Source organism: Anomalospiza imberbis, chromosome 6 (genome assembly GCF_031753505.1).
Source record: "Anomalospiza imberbis isolate Cuckoo-Finch-1a 21T00152 chromosome 6, ASM3175350v1, whole genome shotgun sequence".
Lineage (NCBI taxonomy): Eukaryota > Metazoa > Chordata > Aves > Passeriformes > Viduidae > Anomalospiza > Anomalospiza imberbis.
This window is the reverse complement of record NC_089686.1, coordinates 36040694-36064356: the sequence shown is the minus strand read 5'-3', so window position 1 is coordinate 36064356 and position 23663 is coordinate 36040694. Positions and strand designations below refer to the sequence as shown.

The 23663-nt window shown below is 40.1% G+C and overlaps 2 protein-coding genes across 9 annotated transcripts in view; one reads left to right on the top strand and one right to left on the bottom strand.

The window, feature by feature from the left end:
* Positions 1–6488, top strand: part of MIDEAS (mitotic deacetylase associated SANT domain protein) — a 54055-nt gene extending 47567 nt beyond the window's left edge. For all 5 annotated transcript variants that reach the window (XM_068193400.1, XM_068193395.1, XM_068193396.1 and 2 more), the window contains exons 12-13: positions 90–289; positions 1375–6488. In XM_068193400.1, the coding sequence (XP_068049501.1) occupies positions 90–289; positions 1375–1582 (408 nt within the window). In that variant the 3' untranslated portion in view covers positions 1583–6488. The remainder of the gene's footprint in view (positions 1–89; positions 290–1374) is intronic.
* Positions 6489–8270: 1782 nt separating this feature from the next.
* DNAL1 (dynein axonemal light chain 1) lies at positions 8271–23471 on the bottom strand. Of its 4 annotated transcripts, none has more exons than XM_068193373.1 (8): positions 23355–23471; positions 20693–20731; positions 17715–17824; positions 17000–17055; positions 15629–15684; positions 14265–14391; positions 13708–13851; positions 8271–12305 (listed from the first exon to the last, which is right to left on the bottom strand). In XM_068193373.1, the coding sequence occupies exons 1-8, from the start codon at positions 23355–23357 to the stop codon at positions 12253–12255; spliced, it is 588 nt and encodes a 195-aa protein (XP_068049474.1). In that variant the 5' UTR covers positions 23358–23471; the 3' UTR covers positions 8271–12252. The 4 variants fall into 4 exon arrangements, with proteins under 4 accessions (XP_068049474.1, XP_068049475.1, XP_068049476.1 ...); XM_068193374.1 differs by having other exon boundaries at positions 13708–13848; XM_068193375.1 differs by lacking the exon at positions 20693–20731 and having other exon boundaries at positions 23355–23386.
* Positions 23472–23663: the final 192 nt, after the last annotated feature.

The window sequence follows — 23663 nt, the reverse complement described above, 5'->3', positions numbered from 1 at the left end:
TGAGTGAAGCAGAGGAGCTCAGCCACTGTCTTCCTTCTGATGGTGGGTTTAAGTGTCACTTTGCCTCAACTCTTCTCCTCTTTGCAAAGGCCAGCGACACCAACATGAGGAGTCACGAGGCAACTGTCACGGGCAGAACTGGGAGGAAGCCAAGGGAGACAACAGTGAAGCCTCGAAAGCCTATTACTGCTCCAGTGCAGAGGAAGAAGAGGAAACAGAAGATAAAACCAGATGCTACCAGTAAAGCACAAAACACAGAGAACACATTTCCATGTAAAAAATGTGGCAGGTAAGACCAACTCTGCTTCCAGCAATAGTCACAGAATCACAGTAGGGCATCTCCTGTGGAAGTTTTTTCTCAAATGAGCTTTCTGTCTTTCTATATAGGCCATAGATATTAGCAAAAGTTCTAAAGAATTACTGCCCCACTAATACTTCCAAATTAAGGCTTGTTTTTCTTCAAATGGCATGAGATACCACCTACATTTCAACTGTGTACAGTAGTTGGTGTTAAGCTGCCCTTTCAAGCAGCTGCTGTGTTGGACCTCTGTAATGCTTACATTTTTGTAACAAGTTTCTATGTATTTGCTAGATCACATATAAAGAACATGGTATAGACTTAAGAACAGTGGTGTAGAAACACAAGACACTACCATTGTTATAGCAGCAGCTATTAGGCCAGTAGTTCATCTGGTTACATTTGCAGCTGTCTTTGGTGGATGTCAAATATATTTGTATTTCCTCACACAGTTTTAGTAGTTTTTGTAGGTTTGTTGCCAACAGAATCAAACTGTCAGGAAAATTCTGTTCCCTACATAAGTTGCTTACTCTTAAAACAACAGGACAAGCAGGCAAGGCTTCTTAATGATGTCTGAACTTCACTTGAGGCGTTTCATGCAAAATCCAAATAGTTAATGGTGGAGGGTGAAGGAACAGATCACAGAAATGTAGAGTCAGAAGGAAAAAGCTCAGGTATTTTGAGCTCTGTGGACAAGGTTCAGGAATGGCATTGGGCCATCATTTGCCCCCATGCTTATTGTGTATTGCTGCAGCACAGGGGTACGCCTGAAAACCAGGGCTGTGTTGTGTTAAGCAGCACGTGCATAATTCAGGTACCAGCACTGCCCCTCTGAATGAGAAATGGCCACAGTAAGAGATGAAGCGAGAGGTTTGAGGGTGCTCAGGATCCCCTGCTAGCATTGTGCTGGCACATGCTGAGTGGTGTTTGCTGTAGGTGCTCTATCGCAGTGCCAGCTGGAGTTCTGGAGCTGAAGCTCACGAACTTGAGGCCGGAGCAGCAGAAGCTCTTCCAGAGAAGTGTTGAAGGAGGCCACAGGAGAGGCCAATGCTAACGTCCATGTGTGCCTTCCTCAGGGTGTTCTACAAGGTGAAGAGCCGCAGTGCTCACATGAAGAGCCACGCGGAGCAGGAGAAGAAGGCAGCGGCGCTGAAGCAGCAAGAGAAGGAGGCAGCAGCGGCGGCGGCAGCCCGCAGCCAGGCCCAGCAGGAAGAGAGCAGTGACAGTGGGAGCAGCAGCAGTGGGAGCAGCAGCGCCAGCTCAGATGAAGATGGAGAAATATAGCAGCAGACCAGAAGTGGAGGGAGTAGCAAGGCTGGACCCAACCTCCCTCTCGGTGGTCTCACTTTTTTTTGCTTGCACTTTTCTTACCTGAACCATCAGGTTTTGGTTTCAGTGCTGCCATTTCTTCATGCCACATGTTCCACTTCACCTTGCCAGTACTGACCAAGCCAGAATGGTGGATAACAAGATTTGATTCAACTTGGATTTTTTTTTTTTTTAAGATTAATAAGATTCCTATTCTATTTATAATGATATCTGAGGTACATAATAGAACAATGTCACCTGCAGTGGAAGTAAGTTCTCTCAGGTCAGTCAGACCTTTCTTTTTGTTCTTGTCAGGAATTGTGGTAGTAGGACTCTTGGATATAAAGGTTTCCAGACTGGAGCAAGAAAATGAAGCTCTACTCTGAGCTAAGTGTATCCAGTTACTGTTACACTGGTGATTTCTAGTTGTTTCCTTTCTCAGCAAGTTCTTCTTCCTTTTATGCTTTTCTGCCTTTCTTTCTGAGCAGTATTCAGGCAGACAACAAGTTTTGTGGAAAGATTGTGTACACTTTTGACCTCTGTTTCACAAAAATGAAAAGTAGGATGAGCAAGACACTCCTTCCTTTTGAGAGGAAGTTTTATTTTTCAAACAGAAGCCTGAGGTCAGTTATCTTATGGCATTAAGAACATAGCAATGGATATAAAAATATCCTGTGGGATAAGAAGGAGCCACAGGCCTTGCAGGTTGTCTCATCTTGGAAACCAAAATAGTCAGCCTTTGATTAACTTAAAGGAGTCTGGGTTTCACAAGTGCAATTTGAAATGTAATTGCTGGGTTTGAATTTACATAAATGGGAGCAAGTTTGTTTAGTGAAAATGAACCCAGATCTTCTTGTATGCTAGATTGTGTGCAGCTCAGAAATGGGAGGAATGGATTCTCATCTCCAGCAGTGAAAGTGAATGCTTTGTGAATGCTCTGTGAATGCTTTTACCTCTCAATATCCTCTGCTGTCTTGTAGCAGCCCTCATTTATTCCTTGAAATTGCCATCATCAAGCTTTTATGGCAGGGCCCTAATTTCCCAGATAGTTGCTGTCAAGACAGCGTGTACAGGAGAAGCTTCTCATCTATTTGCACACCAGTGGCTGGGCAGTGCTGCCTGCTGGGTTGTCCTGCCATGAGCTGTGCTCTTTGCTGAAAGGCTGACTCTTCCTTCAGAACTGACACAAGCTAGTGTCCCAAAAAGTCTAGCCACCAAAAGCTGCTGGTGAAAGAGAGTTAAGAAGAAGTGGCCCAGGTGACAGATGTTAAATTTGGACAGGATTGTTCAGTACATTTTTATAGCCTACATTTATCATTATTTTGTAAGGATGCAGAGAATCACTTGTGCTTCATGGCCAGCTGGTGCCATCACATAGCCTGGTTGCCAGGCTTCCTCCTTCCATCCAGTGCTTAGGAGCAGCGCTGGTCCCCAGCTTCTCGGGTGCTGGCACTGTGTCAGACCAGACTGTACAGAAGGAGCTGATCACTCCTGCCTTCCCCAGCAGGGATCCAAGAGATGTTGTTGTATGTGAACTACTGAGTGTGCCTGACTGGCAGATTTTTTAAAATTTAAATCTTGACCCTTCCAGCTGCTAGATAAATTTCTGGTTAACTCTAGAAAGAGGCTGTAACTCCAGCATGTCATCTGTCAGTCTTCTTGCCCTGTAGTTTTATGCAACCATGATGGCTTCACTCTTTTGTTTGGGATGCTGTGTATTGTACAATGTTTGCTTTGACATATCTATGCCTTTGCATAGAATCTTTTTTCTGAGTAGCAGAAACAGTTACTACTCTTACAAAATCAGGAGGAACATCATTAAGGACTGCACTCTTTGCAAAGTTGACACTTTCACCTGTAAGTGTTCCGTTTTCTGTCAAGATTGTATTTTTCATTCCTATCAAAACGGGAGCTCCTTTCAGCATTTGGATGACCGTTCCATGTTCCTACATTAAATGGATCTTGTTGACTAACCAGGAAGCACATGGCACATAGTGAACTGTTAAAATAATTCAAAAACTGCAAAGAACTAAAAGCTGCTTCTTTAAAAAGAAGCTTAAGCAAATCAGTCTTCCTCTTAAGGATTTCAGTGTTGATTTTTATCTTTTGTCTTTTATAGACTGGGGAAAATATTTGTCTGCCATTATCTTAGAGCCCTTGGAGAGAACAGAAGCTTTAACATACTGTCAGGAGAAACAGTAGGTGAAGCAACTGCAAGTATTATTACAGTCTTCCAAAGGCCAGATCTTTCACTGATTCTCCCTGTTTTAGCAAACTGATATCATTTTTCCTCTTTGTCAAGGACAAGCTGTTGAGGTGCTGGTTAGAACAAATCAGAGATTTTCTTTACTTTACGTTTTGTGTATATTATGTACTGATTCCAGTACTGGTTGTTTCTCTCCCACCCTGCTGCAGTTTAAGTGGAATGGAACAGGAAAATTGGACACAGTCTATCACTGGAAGAAAATCAGGAAAGGGCTTTTCTGAGGAAAACCTCTATAACAGCTGTGGGTTAGCAGGGCTGACCACAATCGGGTAAATGTGCTAAGTAAATGGCAACAAGTCGGAATGTTTCTGAGCATACTTCCAAATTGCTAGTAGCCACCAGAAGACTTCTTTTCTGGCATGGTAGTAAGTAAACCAGCTCCTCCAAGTGTCATCTTAAAAGACAAACAAGCAAACCAAGCCTTCTATTCACTGGCTTACAGAAGGAGTTTGGAATTGATCCTGCATTTGAATTAGAGCTTGCCTAGTAGCAAAAGTTGGCAGAGAATTGTTTTTTAAAAAAAAGAACAAAACCAAAACCCAAACAACCAACCCCCAATTCCTGTGGACAAAGCATTTAAATGGAATTTGTCTAATCTGGAATAAGTTATGCTCCTACTCTTTGTGGGGGAAAAATAACTTGAGTGGCTCTTTACTGCAGCACAATGTTAATTTAAGTTTGTGTTATTCTAGTTAAGATTTAAAAAAACCCATCCCAAACAAACAAAACACTTCTCAATATTCTGTTGATATGTCTGTTTTAAAACTCCATGCTCATTATTTCCCATTGTTTAAGGGCCTATTGACTGATCCCCATTTAGTGTAAGGGTTTGCTGCTAATTTACAAAACAGGTAGAAGAAAGTCATTAATTTGAACAAGATGTCTCTTCACTTTGAAGAACAAATGGGAAGAAAAATAATATTTATAGAATGTAATTCTGTAAATGTGTACTAATAGATTTGCCTTTTACAGTGCAAGATCAGGCTTCAGGTGGTCATATACCCCATAGTCAGATGGCTGTATTTCAAATTATTACCTACTTGAGTCTTGATGCCAGCACTGGGCATCACAGAGATGCAGTGACAGGTCACGTTTGCCCTGATCACGTACTTCTGCCTGTGCTTCTGCCTGCCCTTTACAGATAGATTCAGTCTTTCAGGTTTGTGATCTGCATGGGATAGCATCTGAGTTTTGTAAGACTATGTGCGTATGTAATTACTAGATAGATGCATGCACTTGTGATGCATATCTGATATAGCTGCAGGTGTTTTGCAGTCCAGCTGCAAGAACCACTCTGCATTTTAATTTATTTGATGTTTATTCTTTTACTGATACAGGTGATGGTATCAGAGAGAACTTGGCTCTGTAAGTTGAAGGCCTACAGAATTTCACTCAGCTGTGCAGGACCATGGCATGGGATGTAGCTGCTTAAAGGCAGGGCAAAAATATAAATTCAAAAGCTTAAAGGTAACTCATCTGTTAAAGCCATTGTAGATAAAGTCCAATTTAACTAAAAATACACCGATTTATCAAACTGAGGCTTTTGGTCATTTTTATCATTGCAACAAGCTTAGATTAAAAGCACCACTTTTCAGAAAAAGTGTTTCTTAAATCGCAAATGTGAACTTTCTCACTCTCTGCAGTTATACACTTCTTAATTCTCTTTCAGGCAGTGGACTAGAAGGTTCCTACAGATAAATACTGTATTTTAAAGAAATGGGAGAAGGAAGGACTATAGCCATAGGAGTCTTGCTTTCATACAATGGCACATTTAGTCCAATGCTTACCAGAAACCTTATTCTAATACGTATTTTCCCACACAAACTTTCTCCCTGCTTTATCTTCTGATGTATGTCTGGAAGTTTATAAAGCTTTAAAGAGGCAGAGAAGCGAGTCTACAAATCATGTTTGATTTCTGGGAGGGGTGAGTTTCTATGTAAATTTGTCACTTGGGTTCAGCTGCTTTACTTTCCCTCTTTCTCTCCTGTGTCATATGTTAGGAAGACACAAACTTTAAATCCCAAGCTGTCTAAGGATCTTTCTTTCCAAGACTAAGATTCCACTGACAGCTGAGCCTGAAAAAACCCTTAACTTCTCCAGATTAGAAGACAACATATATTTTTATAGAAATGTAATTGTGTATTTTAAAAAAGTTTCCTGCAGCTTCTCCACATGTATTTTTCCCCTTGTAGTTCAGATTTGATATAAACTTTTTTGTGTTCATTCTTTTTATGTTCTGTTTTTAAATTTGTAGTCAAAGCTTTGGTGTACTGTACAGGAGCAGTCAGCCTTTGTAATTACTGTATAAATGCTTTATAATAAAGTATATTACTTTTATTTTAACAAGTGAGCAGACACTTCCTTTTGTGTGTCTGCTGCCTAGGGCACCTTTTAAAAGACTGTTACATGTTTAAAATGTACATATATAAATATATTTACCTGTTGCTGTACAGTTGTGATAGACTGGACTGAATTTATTTTTTGTGTGCTTTTTTATAAAATATTAATACACTAAAGGAAATCTTGCAGATGTGATTGTAATGTACTATGTAACTTATTTACTTAATATCCTCTATATATCTAAAAAACCTTTTATTAAATGAGGTTTAAAAAATAGCTGAGTTTCTTGATGGAATGAGGGAGCGGCTGAGGGCTTGCGCAGGCTATGATGCACAGGAGGCGGTCGCAAGTCCTTCTGTCCAAAGTCCTTCTGTCCAGAGTCCCTCTGGTTGGTCTGCTCTCTCTTTGTACTCACCTGTGTTTCCCACAGCAGCCCCAGAGGCTGTTTCTCACCTTCCCCCGAGACACAAGCCTGCAATGTGTGTTATGTCTTACATCCAAGAAAATAACTGGCATCTGTGGCTGTAGGAGACCAGGGAAATCTGCAGCTCCACTGCTTTACAGAAGTGTTGATGGGATGTGTGTCCCCCTCCAAGCCAAGCACCCTTGCAGAAAGACAGAAACAACCTTGACAGTTTGCTAGGAATTCCTGGGGAATGGTTCTAGGTCTGCTGTGCTGTAACTGAGGCCGGTGGGATTCTGACTCTACCTGAAACAACTGCAAAGACCATGGGCAAGGCAAAGACATCATGGAGTAACTTAGTACCTGATGGGCCTGCATCAGATGTGAATTCTGCGATGGCTTCAGTTGTAGATCATATTGTATCACACTTTCAGTGACAAAGTTTGAAAAAACTTTTACTAAATACTGTCTTAAAGGCACCGATTTGTTACCTGAATCTGAGGGGGGATTTAACAGGTTTTGTTACACAGCATGTATTTTGTTTCTTCTGGCAGCAGCTGGATCTCTTGCTGTGGATTTTAAATACGCTTCCATCTATCCTCAAAACATCTTCCTTCTGTTTTGGTACTTTGCCTTTTAGTTAACTAGGCTACACAGGTGTTCTCACACCTGTGGGCATGATGTCTTTAAAAGCTACAAAAAAGCAGATGGCAGAAATGTGCCAGTGCCTGACTGGTCTCCTGTGAGATTGCACTTAGGATCTAAGGCAGCACACCTGTTAATTTATGCTGACCTTTTCATTTCAATATTTTTGGCAAAGCTGGTAGGAGAAAGACTCAGCCCAAGACATGAAAACACTAATTTTTTCAGCTCAGTGTAGAAGTCCTTGCTTTAGTTTACTCCTGTGCCTGTGGCAGTTGATCAGCAATAGCATTTGGAGAAAACAGTATTTTGCTTGGTGTGTGAAGAGAAAGGGAACACTGAAGCCTTCACTTGAGATAACAGACCAGGACTTTAAGGCTTTAAGTCAGCCATTTGCCTCCCTGTCAAAGCCAGCTGACAAAAGTGCTGAAGTTTAGTACTTTGCACTAAATCTGAGGCTGTGCAAACAAACCTTGGACAATCAAAAACCCCACACATTTGGAGCAATTTGGGTTCTATCTTTTTTTAACTGCTGGATCTAAGCCCAAGCTTCTGGAAGTTATTTCAGCTACTGAAAGAAACCTTATAAAGCATTTTAGAGACTAGTAAGCTTTGAGTTAGTGTACTATGAGGAATTCTGCAGTAACTCCCTATATGCTTTCTAAATAGCATTATAACCATGACTGTAGGATGCTGCTCTTGTCATTATTGAGACTGACTGCTGTGGACTGTGGGGTAGGAAGAATATAGAGTTTTGAAATTACATTTCAGTGACATGAAGGCTGAAGTTTCTATTAGAGAAGTCTGAATCAGTTAGCCTTCTCCTGTCTGGGCTTAATGGAACTGATTGTATATTACTGTTAATAGAATTTAAATTCAAAGTGAATTAGTAATTTTGTACTGAAGAAACCAGCCATTTCTCTAACTTACCTGGATATTTTCCACACATAGCAGTAGCAGACTTTTCTCTTAGAATCTAAGACAACCTAGGACAAATTCTGACAACCAATGTCTTAAAAGATTGAAAAATATTTATGTATCAGATGACAACAATCACAATATATCAGCATTTTTAAAGCCTTAAGTTATTTTCTAGTCTAAAATATAAAGGCAATAAGGAACAGCATTTACATGCTATCATACTCTAAATACATTGCTTCCTGAGCAGCCAGGAAGGTTTCATGAGAATGAAATTTAGTTTCCAAATACTCTTCACAAGCTGAACTATTTCATTACACATCAGCCAAAGACAGTTGTATAAAATAAAGTTATATTATTTTTTAACAAGTTTCACAGAATAACATTTATAAACATAGGCCTAAATAATTTAAACACAGCAAATTTAACAGCTTTTCATGCTACAAAATTACTGTATACAAAAGATTGCCAAAGGGGATGTTAAAAGTGCTCTCTTGCTTGGAAGTTTTTCTGGATGAGCCTACTTCTAGTGTAACCTGAGTCATCTGCTGGTTCTCAGGTCTCTTCTGTAATTTTTCCATCAGTTCTCAATAATAACTGCATACATCAGTCAGCTCTTTGAAGACAGGTGAGTGTGCCAACAAGCAAGCAAAAAACCTAGCTAGTTTCTACCACTAATTTAATTTTAGGATATTTCTCTAAGGAATAAAGTGGATGCTAGTCCTCTGTAACTTCACTGGGAAAAGCGGAATTCCACATGGCTTGCACATTTTATATAGGTGCTCCTTTCATTCATGAATAATCATGTGCTTACTGCTTCACTGGGTGTGGTATGATAGGGAACAGCAGAGTGCACAAGTGAAAGCCAGGCCTTCCAGCATCTCACTCTAATGTCCCTGTTGGGGGCACAGGCCAAGGTGTCACTGTCACCTTATACATAGCATTGTGTAGCACCACAATATGCAAACCAGCTGTTTTAATTCTACCACCTCTCTATGACTTCCCTCACATCCAGTGCCTAATTTTAAAGTGCAAATTTAAAAATTTAGGGAAGCTTTGGAGGAGAAAAAATTTGGGGAGTTTGTTTGGTTCTTGAGAGTAATCATGACTCATTAGACAAAGCAAGGTAAAGTGAAGCTACCAGCTTTGAGACAAAGCATCTCCTGACAAACAAAAGCCATAGTCTATTCTTTTCTTACTGTACTGTTTCAATGAGTTTTTATCAGAAGGGTTTTAAATTATATTCTAAGACTGGATGCTCCCTTTCTTCAATAATGATGTTTTCTCCTTTTTTGATGGTATTTATAATGTAGCCCCCAAAGAAAAGAGCTAGAGAATTTGTGCCGATTTATCTGTGGAAAGCACCAATGCCAGTGGGCCACACAATCCACCCAGCTCTACCATCACCTACAATAGTTTTGGACTGATTCCTGTAGGTGTAGCCTCTACTGATCACTTACAAGAGCCAGGAACTGCTCTTATCCCTCACAACTTGTCAATGGATGTGTGTTTCACTTCAATCATTACAACACAGTAAGAACACCAAGTGTCTATTCTGCTCTCAGAATGCCCCAATATAGCCAAAGTGTAGAGTATTTGCTGTATCTAACGTAACCTTCAGAAATGTACAGACTTAGGCCATACTTAAAGAATCAACCAGCAGGATTACTTGGTGTTGGACTGTGCTCGTCACTCCCTTTTCCTCCTGTCACAATCATGTGTGGAGCTAACCCAGCCATACACACCACTTGCAGCTGTGCTGGGAGAGACCAGGTCCACAGCTTCAACCACTTTTCTTTGTGGCCAAGCACTAGGAGAAGAGCACCATGTGGTCAATATCTCCAAACACAGAGATGAATCTGGCATTTCTGCTTGTTGGGAGCATTCAGAAGGCAAGTTTTGAGTCAGTCAGGCTCTGGCTCACATGAGCCACACTTTGACTACAGTGGTCAAGGGCACAGCCAATCCCCTGTGGGCCACCCCAGCAGATGGGGCCAGCAGGGCCTATGAGTGCCATGGGCTCTGTACCGCCCAAGCACACCCACCTTGCCAAGAGTGGTCGACTGCAAGTGAACAGAATGGCTTGGCTTCAAAAGACGTGTGAAATGACTGCTGACTGTAGACACTCCTCCATGGTGCTTTTTGGTCAATGCTGCCTTTACTCATAATAAAGCTAGGAGAATACTTCTAAAGAAATAACAAACAAAAATGAAGTTGTCTAAACCCAGTGAACTAGCTAACTAAGAAAGTAGTTTCTAGTAAAGAGAACAGCTGCCTGGAAATAGTTTGTGCTGAGTGAAGAATGTCCAGAGTTTTTGCCATTGTGCTCTTGACCTTACTTTTAGTAACGGATCCAAATCAAACTCAAACCTCTTCAGCAAATGCCAACTTAAATCAGAATGCTTTAGAATTCCTCCAATAATCACAGATTAAGTAGCAATATATTGAAATGAAACTGTGATTGTCTTGTAATCATTTACTTCACAGTGTTCACTTAGAAACCGATTAGAGAGAATCGCCTACTACAACTATACCTGGAGCTTGAGATCTGTACCACTGTTGCCTGGACCAATTCTACCATTTTATCTCTGAACTTGGCTTCCAAGATTTCAACTCCTGCCACACCTTCACGAACAAAATAACTAAGAGTGGCATTCTGACACCTTCCCTTCTATGCCTGGCCTGGAACCAACAAATCTACTTGCTGTCACTTCAATTTAAAAATAAAAGATGGTACCACAAATTAGAAGAAAAGCTTGTTAAAAAACCAATAAAGAACTGCAGAAAAATCTACTCAGGTAATTCCATCTATTCTTCAAAGAGAAGAAGAAAAACTGCACTATTGGCATCCCACATTGCAATCAGGTATGTCTTCATTGTTGTTTAATGCTTTTCACTAGAAATAGCCACATAAGGGGGCTTCACTAAAACTGGTTACCCTGCAATATAGCACATTCAGTACCTCTTCAATACTCTTTTTACCAATGCTGTCTTCTCTTCTCCTCTTCTCTTCTCTTCTCTTCTCTTCTCTTCTCTCTTCTCTCTTCTCTCTTCTCTCTTCTCTCTTCTCTCTTCTCTCTTCTCTCCTCTTTGTTGTCCCCACTAACTCCATATACTTTCTCTCACTGCTTATATCTGTGCTTTCACAAAAAATTAGTATCCCCAAAATCAAAATTTTCTGTCCTCAAGCCCAGGTCTTCTGTTTGCTGTTCTCTGTTACTATCAGCCTCCTTAGTTACAGGAAGATTCCAGAGCTGAGAAGGATTATGTCCACCAGTGACCCTGTCCAAAGCCAGAAACCAGCTGTAGGCTAATAGGCCACATATTCCAATCTAATATAATGTCTTAGTAAAAGACAAAACCCAAAGTTAGCAGGTATTTTAGTCTTACAGAAACCATGCAATGAATTCCCACTGCCTCTTAAAAATAAATAAATATCTAAGTTATACATGGCCTTCTAAGCAATGCAGTTGAGTTCCAATGTGAGAAGCCCATTTCAAGACTTAAGGCCAGGAACAAGCGCTCATCAGACCAATACCTTTTTTGTGCGTATGTCTGCAACTACTGGGCCTGTTTGGCATAACACTTCACAGAATGAAAAGGCAAACTCACATATTAAAAATATTGAGAAAGTCCTATGACAAAATTAAACACAACAAAGCTCGTCAGGTGTCTCTAAACCACAACACTGTTCTTCTGGCCTCAGAGTTTCCAATTGAATATTGGCCAGCAGCACCAAATAAGCTAAAACGTTTCTTTTATAACCCAAGAGTGAACAACAAGCACCACTAATCAGGAATTAAAAATAGCTATGTATGAATTTAAACAAAGATCTCTTGCTAGCCAAACAGCAGGTAAACTCAGCTCCACTAGTCTCTAGAGAAGGTGTCATAAGCTTGACGAAACCAGCATGAGCAATTTTTGGTAACTAATTCTTTGGGTGAGAGACTGTGGAGATAAGCTGGTCCTTTAAAAACTGCCCAAAGATTTTCTTCAAAACAAATACTTTTATAAAAGTTTATGTGCAAAGCTATCTGGAGTTACTTTAATAATTTAATACCCAATAAGAAAGTGTCATCAGTTTCCTCCTTCTGCTCCTTCTTCCTCTTCTCCTTTAACAACTAAGGTACCTAGGAGAAAAAAAAACAGGAAAATAAGAAGAGGAAGACATAGTTAATTATGATCTACCTGAAATTATGATCTTATTTGAATTATGAATTATATTATCTGTCCTGTTGGAAAGAGTCAAGAGTTGTATTTCCTGCCTGTTTCTAACCAACATGAACTTCTGCATAACTAAACTGGTCTTAACTAGAAAAGCCTTCAAATTATGAGCTCCTCTGTTGGATGTTTTTCCAACTTCTTGGGCAACAGGGAACAAAAATGTACTAAATTATGTTCTGCAAAGATCAGCCTCACTTGGTCTCCAGGAGATGCACCAAGTCAGTTTAACTGCTAACCACCAATCAGCACATCACCCTTCTCTTGTGGGGTCCCTACTTTGTGCTGCCTTTTCCTGACATATGTGCCCAAGTTTTAGTGTGGTTAGTAAGTCTAACCTTATACTACCAAGGGCACTTTTTGCCCAAAAAATATGTGCCCTATTCCTTTTTTTGTTCTACATTCAAAACTTTTCCTATATAGAACAGCAAATGGACCACTGCAGGCCATCATTCCTAGCAGTGCAATTCTCTCATCAGGCTTCCACTTTCTAACAATTTTTTTACTGCAATTGATCTGGTTTTAGATAGAGTCTGGTAATAGACTTCCCATCCACCACTCCCTGTAGTGAAGCTGTCTCCTCTTGTTGGCATGCTTCCACTCTTCCCTTCCCTGCTGTTATTCTGACTCTGTGTTAGTGTTACCACTCCTGCTCTCCCCTTCATTGCTTTAGTAAACAGGGGATAATAGTGAACAGCTAACATCTCCATTGACAGAAATTAACATATTTCAAAATAGATTTCAAAATCTTCTAATTTTTAGTAACTAAATGGTTGAATATCTCTTCATACCAGTGTCTTAAATAGGAGAGGACAGCTCACAAATTGAGGTTTATTGCAGTAATGGAGGGGGATATTCAGGCATTTAGGAAATTTGCATGCAGTTTTGAAAATTTGCCCTTGCATCAAAAGCAAACCAGAGCATATCCCTGTCTATCTCCATTCTCTCATGTCACCTCTTTTGTTGGAAAAACTGTAATTCAACTTGGCAGATAAAAGCCTTGTTAACTTATTTAATGCTAAATCTTTCCACTCCCTATTAGGTATTTGATAAAACTACTTGGGTAGCTACAGAACAATGCCCAACTGTAGGTTGCAAGACCACTTGGATTTAGCACTCCAAAATCTGTCAAAACACTGTGGCCAGGATCTCAGTACCTACTTCCTCTTCAGAGAATAACTCTGAAGAGGAGGGAAGAATATTAATTTCATGGGCACACAAATGAATCTCTGAGGTTATGTCTAATTTCCCCGTGGTTGTCTTTATATTAAGCTTTTAAATCATCCCAATTACCTCATGCCCCAGACTCACCATCCAGCTTTTTCAGCTTGGGTACTCGTTTGGTTGCTTCTTCAATCCAACTGCTCGGATCAGCAGCAAATTTCTCTTGTAGTGGATTGCCTACAAACACCAGCTCCTCTAGTACTGGCAGCTCTGCCAGTCTCACAAACTCTGCTGCAACCAAAAAGGTGAAAACACCAACCAGATTGTGGAACATGGAAAGTACAGCTACACCACACATTCCTTTCACACTCAGTGCAAACATAAAGAGCATGGGATACAACAGGAGAGATACTGCTTGGGCTCTAACTGGTGTCAGGTTAAAGAACGGTGATATGCTTTAAGAGAGTTTGGAGAAAGATGATTTAAAGGATGAACTTAATTGGACTTAGAAGTTAAATTCAATATTCTAACTATTTTTATTCTCTTGCATGAGTGGGTGTTTAGGGATTTTGCACAAATGTCTGCAGGCTTGTCAGTTACAATCAAAGCTCCATGAGATACAGCACTATTTTTCACTTGGTGACTTAACTCATGCATTCACCACACTTACAGAAGTCTCTACAGAGAAGAGATGCTTGGCTTACCCCAGTCTTTCACCAAATTATTTGACATATAAAGAACCTTCAGTTTCTTCATTACACGGATACCCCTCAGTTTCTCAATTAAGTTGTATGAGATCCACAGCTCCTCTAAAGTTTCAGCAACTGCCTCCTGGAAAATGACAGGACTACTCAGATAAGCAGAAGTACATCTTCCTTATTATTCATACTCTTTCTTCACCTTCTACAGGTGAAGAATCACCTTCTCCCATGTGAGAAAATACTAAGGTGTATTGGTCCTCATTTCCATTTAAGCAGGTCCCTAATTATTAGGCATGGCAAATGCTCATGGGAATTAAAAGGCAAAGTTATATATGCAAATATATGTAATATATGTAAGGAGGACAGAAATTGCTATATTAGAATGAAACAAGATGTAGCTGGCTGCAGTAATTCTTAAGGCACAGGGGCAGAGGAGACAAATCTGCCTACTTGTGCACTGCAAGCATGTGTGAAGAGAATGCAATTCAACAACTGCTTTGGAAGGGATGTTATACAGTGTGAGAGCATTATTCATTCCAGTAAATTCTGGTATGTTTGTATCTGCTGGCCAGAAATCACATTCCTAATTCTCTCAAAAGAGAGGGTTTTTTAAACCAGTCATTACACACTAGCTCTGCCTTTCACACTTAAGAGATGGCATCTCTGAAGGTGAGAACAGCTTTGAGGCGAAACCTTACCTCTTGAGAAAGAAAATAATTTATATATTCATTTAAAAAATACTGATTGAAAAAAGTATTAATCTGGCCTGAATTCAAATGGAAGAAAATGTATCAAATTTTTTCCTCAACTAATTTTCCCCTACTAGGTAGACTCAGTCCTGCCACCATCAACTCTAAAGCCATACTGTTCCAAGCGCCAGTTAACATAAAAGGGATTGACTCTGAGGAAGTCTGTTTTTACAGAACTGCCAATATTTGTATTAAAGAAGCACAGCCTAAATATCTTCAGGTAGAAAATTCTGCAAGCAAAAATTCTGCAGGAATTATATTCATGTAAAGCCAGCAGAATTTAAATAGCTTTACAGATAGACAGCGATTTTCATATAGAAGTTCTGATTATCTTTATTAAAGACAAGAAAATCTCTCTTTCTAAAATTTTCAGTGTAGTAAATTAAGGTAGAAAAATTTCCAAATATTAAGAGAATTTGAACCAAAAAAAGTGAACAACTATCTGAAAATTCAGAAGCAACGTGTAAGAGGGTAAAGAGATGATAGCAAAAGGAGAATATCAAAGGTTAGTGCCTAACCTTTTATTCACTTAATTTATTGAATTTGGCAAAGACTTGTATAAGCACAGGGAAATTACCCCATTTTGTTAGTGAAGTATTGATACTAAAAAGCACATACCAATCCATTCAAGTTCTTTATGTTATTTCTTCCCAAAGACAGAATTCTCAAGTTTTCTGTAATAAATGAAACAAAATCTTGTAAATAAACAGGGTTCCTTTAAAATAAGAACATGCTGTAAGTCAGGTAAAATGCCATGTTCTGCTTACAAACTGCACTCTGAACAGGCTGCCTTAAGAAAGAACAATCTAACAGAAAAAAAACCTCCTGACCTAAACAGATCAGCAGGAATTGATGCAGAGGAAAGCTCAGAAATACATTCATGAATACAAAGCTGCTCATGTGTAGGTTACCTAGTTGAAATTCAGTTTTGATAAAAACTGGACAAAAATTATTATTTCACCTTGCACCTGAACTCTAACTGCTGACTTGCTTCTTTTGGTCTTACATAATTCATATCCCTTCTTCTCCAGGCAAAAGTGGTTCTGATCTTATTTTAAGGCAGCAGATTGTGTTTCTATACTAGAGGCAGCATATAAAGCTGCCTTACAGATGCCCGATGAGAGACATTCAGCTTAGTTCTAGTTTGTCTGGCTTTAGCATCAAATACTTGGTATAGACTGGATGTTTTTAATCTACATTAATATAAATATTTAGTATGCTTTAAAGGTGTTTAAGGTTTTACCCCACTAAAAAATTTCATTGGTTTCACTTCTTTGTATAACTGCTTAATTATTTTTTCTCATGATAGTTACTCAATTGAAGTATTACAGAACAGTTATTTGGAAAGACTACTGGAATATTTTTCCCTGACTAGTATTTCCAAATCTTTTGAAGTCTGAGCTTATTATGCGAAGAAACCCAAGAGTTTCAAAGACAGTTGTCCAAGAAAGAGAAGCTCTACTTCTAGACAGGTGGCACATCCATATCTAAAGTATGAACAAAATAAAACCAAGTATATCCAGTCCTCTGCAAAGTGGAATGACATTTTTTCCATCCAGGTCTACAACACTCCAACCTCATTGCAACCAATAATGTATTTGCAGAGTTGTTGAATGGCAGACTGTCTCCATCAGGAGCATGGAAAATGGTCATGACATCACTTTAGAACTGATTAGGTGTTGAATAGCACAGCAAGGCCCACGGGAAGGTATGGAAGTGCTTAGTGAATGGAATTTTTTGATTGTTGCACTGTGAAACAACTGTCAAGGCTAGTGCAGGGATACCTGCTGCAATATACCACAGCTGCTCAGCGTGCATTCTCCAGTAAGACTGGTCATTTTAAAGGTCACTTGTAATGTTCTATGAGGAGGGAATAAAAAAGGCTAATAACAGGTATAAATAAAGCTGGACACATGTAACAAATGATGGCATATCTCCTAACCAGGCAACTAGAAAACAAGCACAATGGACAGCTGGCTTGTCACTTACTTAGGTTGTTCAAGTTGGCGATTCTATCAATGCAGTTTGTAGACAGTGATAGTTTCCTTTAAAAGAAAGAATAATCAATTCACAGTATATAAGGGATCACTACATTGGAAGATTTCCATGTCCCAACACCACTGCATTAAAAATAATTACATGTTTTTGTCTCATTAGATGGTAAACTAACTGGATGTGTAACAGACTCAAAATATCCTCCTACCATTAAGATTTCTTAAACTGTATTTAACTTCTGGGAAAGTACTATGAGTTACTTACATAAAATACTGGATTATCTTTTGATGCCTAGCCTTATCAAATGCATGGATATTTATTTCTGAAATTACTCTAATCTCTTTCTGAAAGTCTGCTCAAATTGCCTCTTTTTTTCCATGAATTTTGGAGTGGATCATAAACGTGCCATTTAACTGATAGACTCCAAACACAAATATGTAATTTTATAATGATAAACAGTATATAATTTTCTGGGGACAAATATTAATACAGAATCTACCCTAACACCTTCTGAGTTAAGTGACAGGGGTCTTTGAATTAAAAAGGGCAATTGTGTGCAGAAAGAGAAGCTCGGTTAAGAAAAAAAGAAGCCAAAGTTGCTGCTTTGAAGGCCACACTTAAACACAGTAATATTTGCAGTGGACAGCAGAAAAACTGAAATGAAGAGAGTAGAATATTTTGTTTCCAACATGTTTTTAATTGAACTTACTCGCAGTTAACAAGTGTGGAGAGAGCGCCATCCATCTTTTCCACAGGAGGAATCTGCCCGTACAGTTTCACTTCCTTTGCCTCTGAAGCCTTCTGGCCACTTTTCTCTTCCTAAAGAAAAGAGAAGGTGAGGAAGAGACTGCTACATTCAATTACCAAAAACTACTACACTAAAAGAATTACTCTAAAAGTGAATACTATAGAAGGAATTCCAATATACTACTGGAAAGAGAAAGTATTTTGAGTGCTGTTATCAAGATTCCTGCTACTGTAGCATAAAAAGGGTAAAGCTAGCTTATTTTCAAGATATCAAAATAACATGCATTACATATGCTGGTTTTTAAAAGTTGTGTAACACTTCAGCAATTCATAAAGGAGTCATCTGCCATAAAGAATGGAAAATAGATGGAAGGCTAAAATTCTGGATTAAGGTATTTCCATGGAGACTGACATACAGAAACCTCAGATAGGGCCAGTCTAGAGCAGAAGCAGATTTAAAGTTCTGACAGAAAAGTCTCCTTTTCACTTCACCCAGAAATCTCAGAACATGTGCACAGCTCACAGCACAAACTGAACACAGGGGAGTGTGTTTTGGGGGAGAACTTCAACATATTCACAGCATTAGGAATAAAAAAAAATAATTCTAATTAGCCTTTAAAAAAGAGTGGGGGAAGATGTTACACTTTAGAGAATACAGCAAAAGACAGATTTCCTATTTACAACCTAGGCTGATAATTCAGAGCCTTGGAAAAATGGACGTAACTTTGGCATTTAGGTTTATTAAAAAATATGGTCAATTAAAGCTTTTAAAATTCTGAAGTGATGTCAGTTATTGACTAAACACTTGGAACAAGTATCTGTTTAGAGAGTAGGAGCAGTTTTGACAGCTGCCTCCCTGACAGCACAAAGGGAGCATTTTGTCAGTTCACTCAGTGTTCAGTGCAAGGACTGGAGGTCCATTAACAATGGAGAAATCTTGGCGCTTTCAAAACAAGGAGTTCTGTTTCCTCCTCCATTTCATGCATCTACTGAAAAGAGAGATAGCTGAGTGTGCCCCAGTTGATACGGCTACTTTGTAATTAAATTAATCATATCCCATAAGTCTTTTAGTATCCCACAGAAGAACATCAGGTTTTGATAACATTATTTTTCCTCTTACGCACCGAAAATACTTCAGAAAACTTAATTTAAAAAAAATCATGTTGTCTTGTACACTTATTTATATTCCAGTTTCTGTCCAAATTCAGTGTGACAGTATTTTTATTCAAAATTAGTGATTTAGCAAATAAGCACATCAGATGTTTTGCTGGAATATGGTGATACATGTTCAAACAAAGTAACTATATCAATGTGTAACTTCCATTTTCTTTTCTACCAACAGTACTGTATCTGTTTGTATTTATACTCAGTTTGTAATCTATGAGCTTATACCAACAAATAAAAATATATTTTTCCTTAAAAATATGGAAGGGAGAGAGCTTCCAACACAGACTGGGCCAGCAGTGAGCACCTTCAGGAAGAAAATTCATCCAGGTTGCCAAGTACTTCTGGAAGCAGCTGCACAGCCACAATATCCCACAGAAAAAATATAGGTAGAACAGACATGTTTTTATAAGAACAGGTTACATGTTTGCCAAGTTGAAGCTGCTTTGATTTCAAGTTGCTTTGATTTAACTTATGTCACCCTGACTGTAGGGCAGAGGTAAACCCTTATGCCAAAGGGAAGAAAAACATTCAGAATGCAACACAACACCAAATGCAATTGTACAAGTCACATGGACCCAGATTAGGAAGAGTAAAAGGAAGATTTAGACCCACCCCTAATAACTTGAAGAGAAAAACAAATTCAGCACTTTATCCCTAACATTAATGGAAACTCACTGATACAGGATGATTCTATCTAAGAGACATGTGACAGAGGAGCAAATGAAAAATAAATCTATTAATAGGAAACATGGTGCTGAAGTTCTGCAAGGCAGAAAGAGTGAGGGAGGAAAAGCAAACTTTTTTATACACAGTTCATACCTCTACTAATGCTAATGTCTGCAAGTTGTTGCATTCTAGATCTTACTAGGAGAGCAGCAATGAAGTTTGTGGGATATACCAACATTACTGGAAAACCCCTGAAATACTCAAGGTACTAAACAATGATAAAATTCAAAATGGAAGTAATCTTCAGTTACAGGCTAGTATCTTGAGCTTCTGGCTTTCAAGCGTACCTACTCACACTATCATATCCAGATCTTCCAGAGTCCAAAACATTTATAAATCCTTGCTCTAGCAGCTGGCCAGAATTAGCAGGAAAGCTAATGTATGTAAACCCAACAGCACATCTGTGACTTCATCTAAAATTCAGAGACTGGGGAAAGATTCTCGCTGGTTTTACTGGACAGTGAACCTGACCCTTGAGCATCCTACATCGTCATTTCACATTACATCCACATCCTTGCCAACACACAGCTTTCTGGAAGACCAGGTCAGCCACAACCAGACAAATGAGCTTCTGTATTATCAGAGTACTTTAAGAGGAAAAAACCCCAAGAACCTCATTCTGAGTTACGCTTTGCACAGTATGAGGGACCATATGTCAAAAGACATGTAGAAGATTCACTGAACTTGGTACAGTGAGAATTTCATGCTTGTTTATTCTGTGGGAAAGACTGCACTTAGGTAAAGTGAACAGAGCATAATTAAAGCATAATACATCCCCAACTTTGAAACTCTTTGTGGCTTCAGGCCAATGCATATCCAGCAGAACAAGGCAGGAGGGCAAAAGAGACTAATCTTTACCAGTTGTATCAATTTAACAGGAACATACAGAAAGTATGATACAACAACAACAGTAGTAATCATGACTTTACTTTGTGAAACTTCTTAAAGCAGATGTTTCAAGCAATCATATTTCTCACAATGTTTTAAAAACAAAATTAGCTGAATACAGTCAAATCTCACACTGCTAGACACTGTTCTAGTACTTACCCATCTGGCTAGAGCTTCTTTGATGGTCGTTGCTTTTGCCTAAAAGTGAAACAAACTTAAGTGAATGAATAATTATTGAATTTTTTAAGTGGCTTGTTCACTGCAAATCTATTTCCTCTTCCTTCCCTCTCCCTATTCTGCTTGTTTGCCTCCCTTCCACCACTTTCCTATATTATCTTGGGTCAGCCAAGTGAAAGAAGTTGAAACCCCCCAGTGTCCTGTAATTTTGTTTTCTGGGGTACTTTGCTGCATTTTCAGAAGCAAACAATGGGCTTAATGTCAGGACATTATCTTCCTGATCTTACTCTCTGCCCCATGGCACACTGCTTATTAGCTTATATGGTGAAATTCAATTTAAAGGCATAAGAAGTTACTACATTGAAAATTGCAGTCTAATGCTCTTAAGACCTCACACTTTCTATTGTGCATTAGTAGCTTCCTGCCTGAAAGCAAGTCTGTGACCAGAAAATGATACAGCCTCGTAAAATTCACTGAAGAAAATGAGGTACATCTTGCCAAAACTCAAGAGCAAACTGGATTATATATATTTGGGGTTTCTTTCCAATTGTTTTGCATTGAGTTACACCATGCAATGTGAAAACATGTGTTATTTGGTTTGGAAAAACCTGAGAGATGCTTTTTAAGGACTGACCCACTGACCAACTTTCTGTTGTCACTAACTCTTACTTTTCCACCTCACATCAGAGTCTTAATGAAACCACATAAAGATATCCAAAACAGTAATATATAATCAACATCTTTAATGCTTCTCTAAACATTAAACATATTCCAAGATGTCTTTGGGATTAAAAAGGTTTCAGAGATCAATCTTTTACAAACAGTGATCAACAGCCTCCTTTCTACAAATACAGGAAGACTAGTTTTGGCATCGCTGTTGCTCTTAAGGGTAGCAGGGCGTGGATAAAAGCAGCCTTTCAGGTTATCAGATATATAACCCCACCACACTGTAGAAGTTAAAAACAACAAACTAACTTCCCCCAAAAATCTTACAGGCAGCTACATCAGTCACAGAGCTTTAGTGTTGGGTACTTTACTCTGGACCACAGGAAACTCTGGTCCCAGCAATAAAAGGCAACAGCTGAGGCAGCTTTATACAAGAAAAGGCCACAGCCACCAAACACCCAGCAACATTCTAGGAGCCAGCAACACCAGGGAGTCTGAGCATGCACCTCAAACATCAACATGCACCTCCATTGAGACACCCTCAGATGTTCCAGCTGTTTCTGCCCACTGACAGGCATTCATTTCAATCTGGTCTATACCAAGGGATAGCTAGCTCTAAGTCTCATTGGAGATGACCTGCAAACTTGAGCCCCAGCAGCAGCTCCCCAGTGTCAGCCAGAGATGAACATCTGCATGACCTCCTCTGGTTGAGAAGATCATATCCCTAAGTTCCCACTACAACAGCCTCATTCAAGTCAATTAACAGTTACCAGTGTGCAGGCAAAAAACAGCTGGCTTCCAGTTAATTGGGGTTTTTTGGGCAGAAATTTAATTGCCTTTTTCATAATTATGGCAGCCAACCACCACAGCATTCGGGTACATGATCTCGGTCACACATGTTGAAGGCAGAAATGCATTTATAAGATCAGTGGCTGCTGCTGTTTCAAACTCATGCCTAAAAACAGTTTGGACTTTAAAGCTACTGATCCATGTGAGCACAAGGAGAAGCTTCTTGCCTGACCTCTGTAGACTTATCTCTGCTGATTGGATTAAAACATGGACATCAGCACAGCAGGTTATCTGGCGAGCACATATCAGGGACTTAATTTTCTTTGAGGTGCACTTGAAATTTCTGTAGGTAAATCAGAGTATCTTCTACCACAGGAGGTTACTTAAGGGAAACTCCCTCCAAGAAGCTTATCTGCAGGGTTCTTCTACCTGCGTATTGAACAATTTTCTACAGGTGTTTAGTCTAAAGAAAGTCATAACAGTTTATTTTAAAATATTCAAAATGCCAAGTGACCAGTGGTCACCCCTGAAGAGTCACCATCAACATGGCAGGAACAAGAAACAGAATCTCTGTGGGAGAAAAATAACCACACCTGTACTAGTAATAGTTGTAACAAAAGATGCATTTCCGCCCCCAAAACATAGAGGTTGGACACGTAGTATGTACAAAATTTAGACCCCCAGTAAAAAGCAAAACAGCGACACTTCACCTTTATTTGCAGACATTTATTTGTATTTTAAACAGATGAAATCGGAATTGCACAGCAACAGACACCAAACTAATCGGTGCGATTACCGATACTGCCGCCTTAAAACCACGTACTAACGGAGGTTTGGGAGCTTGGGACTCCCCTCTTTCCTCGCTTATCCCCGAAATCCCCTTTCCCAAGGCACAGCAGCAGGCCATTGTGACTCCCCTCTTTCCTCGCTTATCCCCGAAATCCCCTTTCTCAAGGCACAGCAGCAGGCCATTGTGACTCCCCTCTTTCCTCGCTTATCCCCGAAATGCCCCTTTCCCAAGGCACAGCAGCAGGCCACCGGCCCCCGCCTCAGCCGCCGCCGCGAGCCCCGCGCTGCCTCCCGGACGGCTCCCGCCGAGCCCGGGCTGCTCCGCGCCGCCGCCGCCGGCCCGGGGGCCGCTCCGACCCCCGGCGCCGAGCCCCGGCGCCGCCCCGGCCGCAGGACTCACCATGGTGCCGTGGATACCGCGAACGCTCCGGTTGCTACGGGCGCGGGGAACGCCCCGGCCGGAAGTCGCGTAGCGGCGGCGGCCCGCGGCGCCTTGTGGGACTGGCGGGGCTGGCCGAGGCCTGCCGGAGCCCGGCGCGGGGCTCGCGGCGCAGCCGGGGCGCTCCGGGGGCAGCTGCGAGGGCCCCCAGCTGTGGCCACTGCAGCTCATCCAACCCCCGAGCACTCGTCCTAATGGAATGTGATGGGCGTTTGGCCTGGCAAAAAATTAGTGGCGGGTTCCGGGCTCCTCAGTACAAGAGGAGCTACT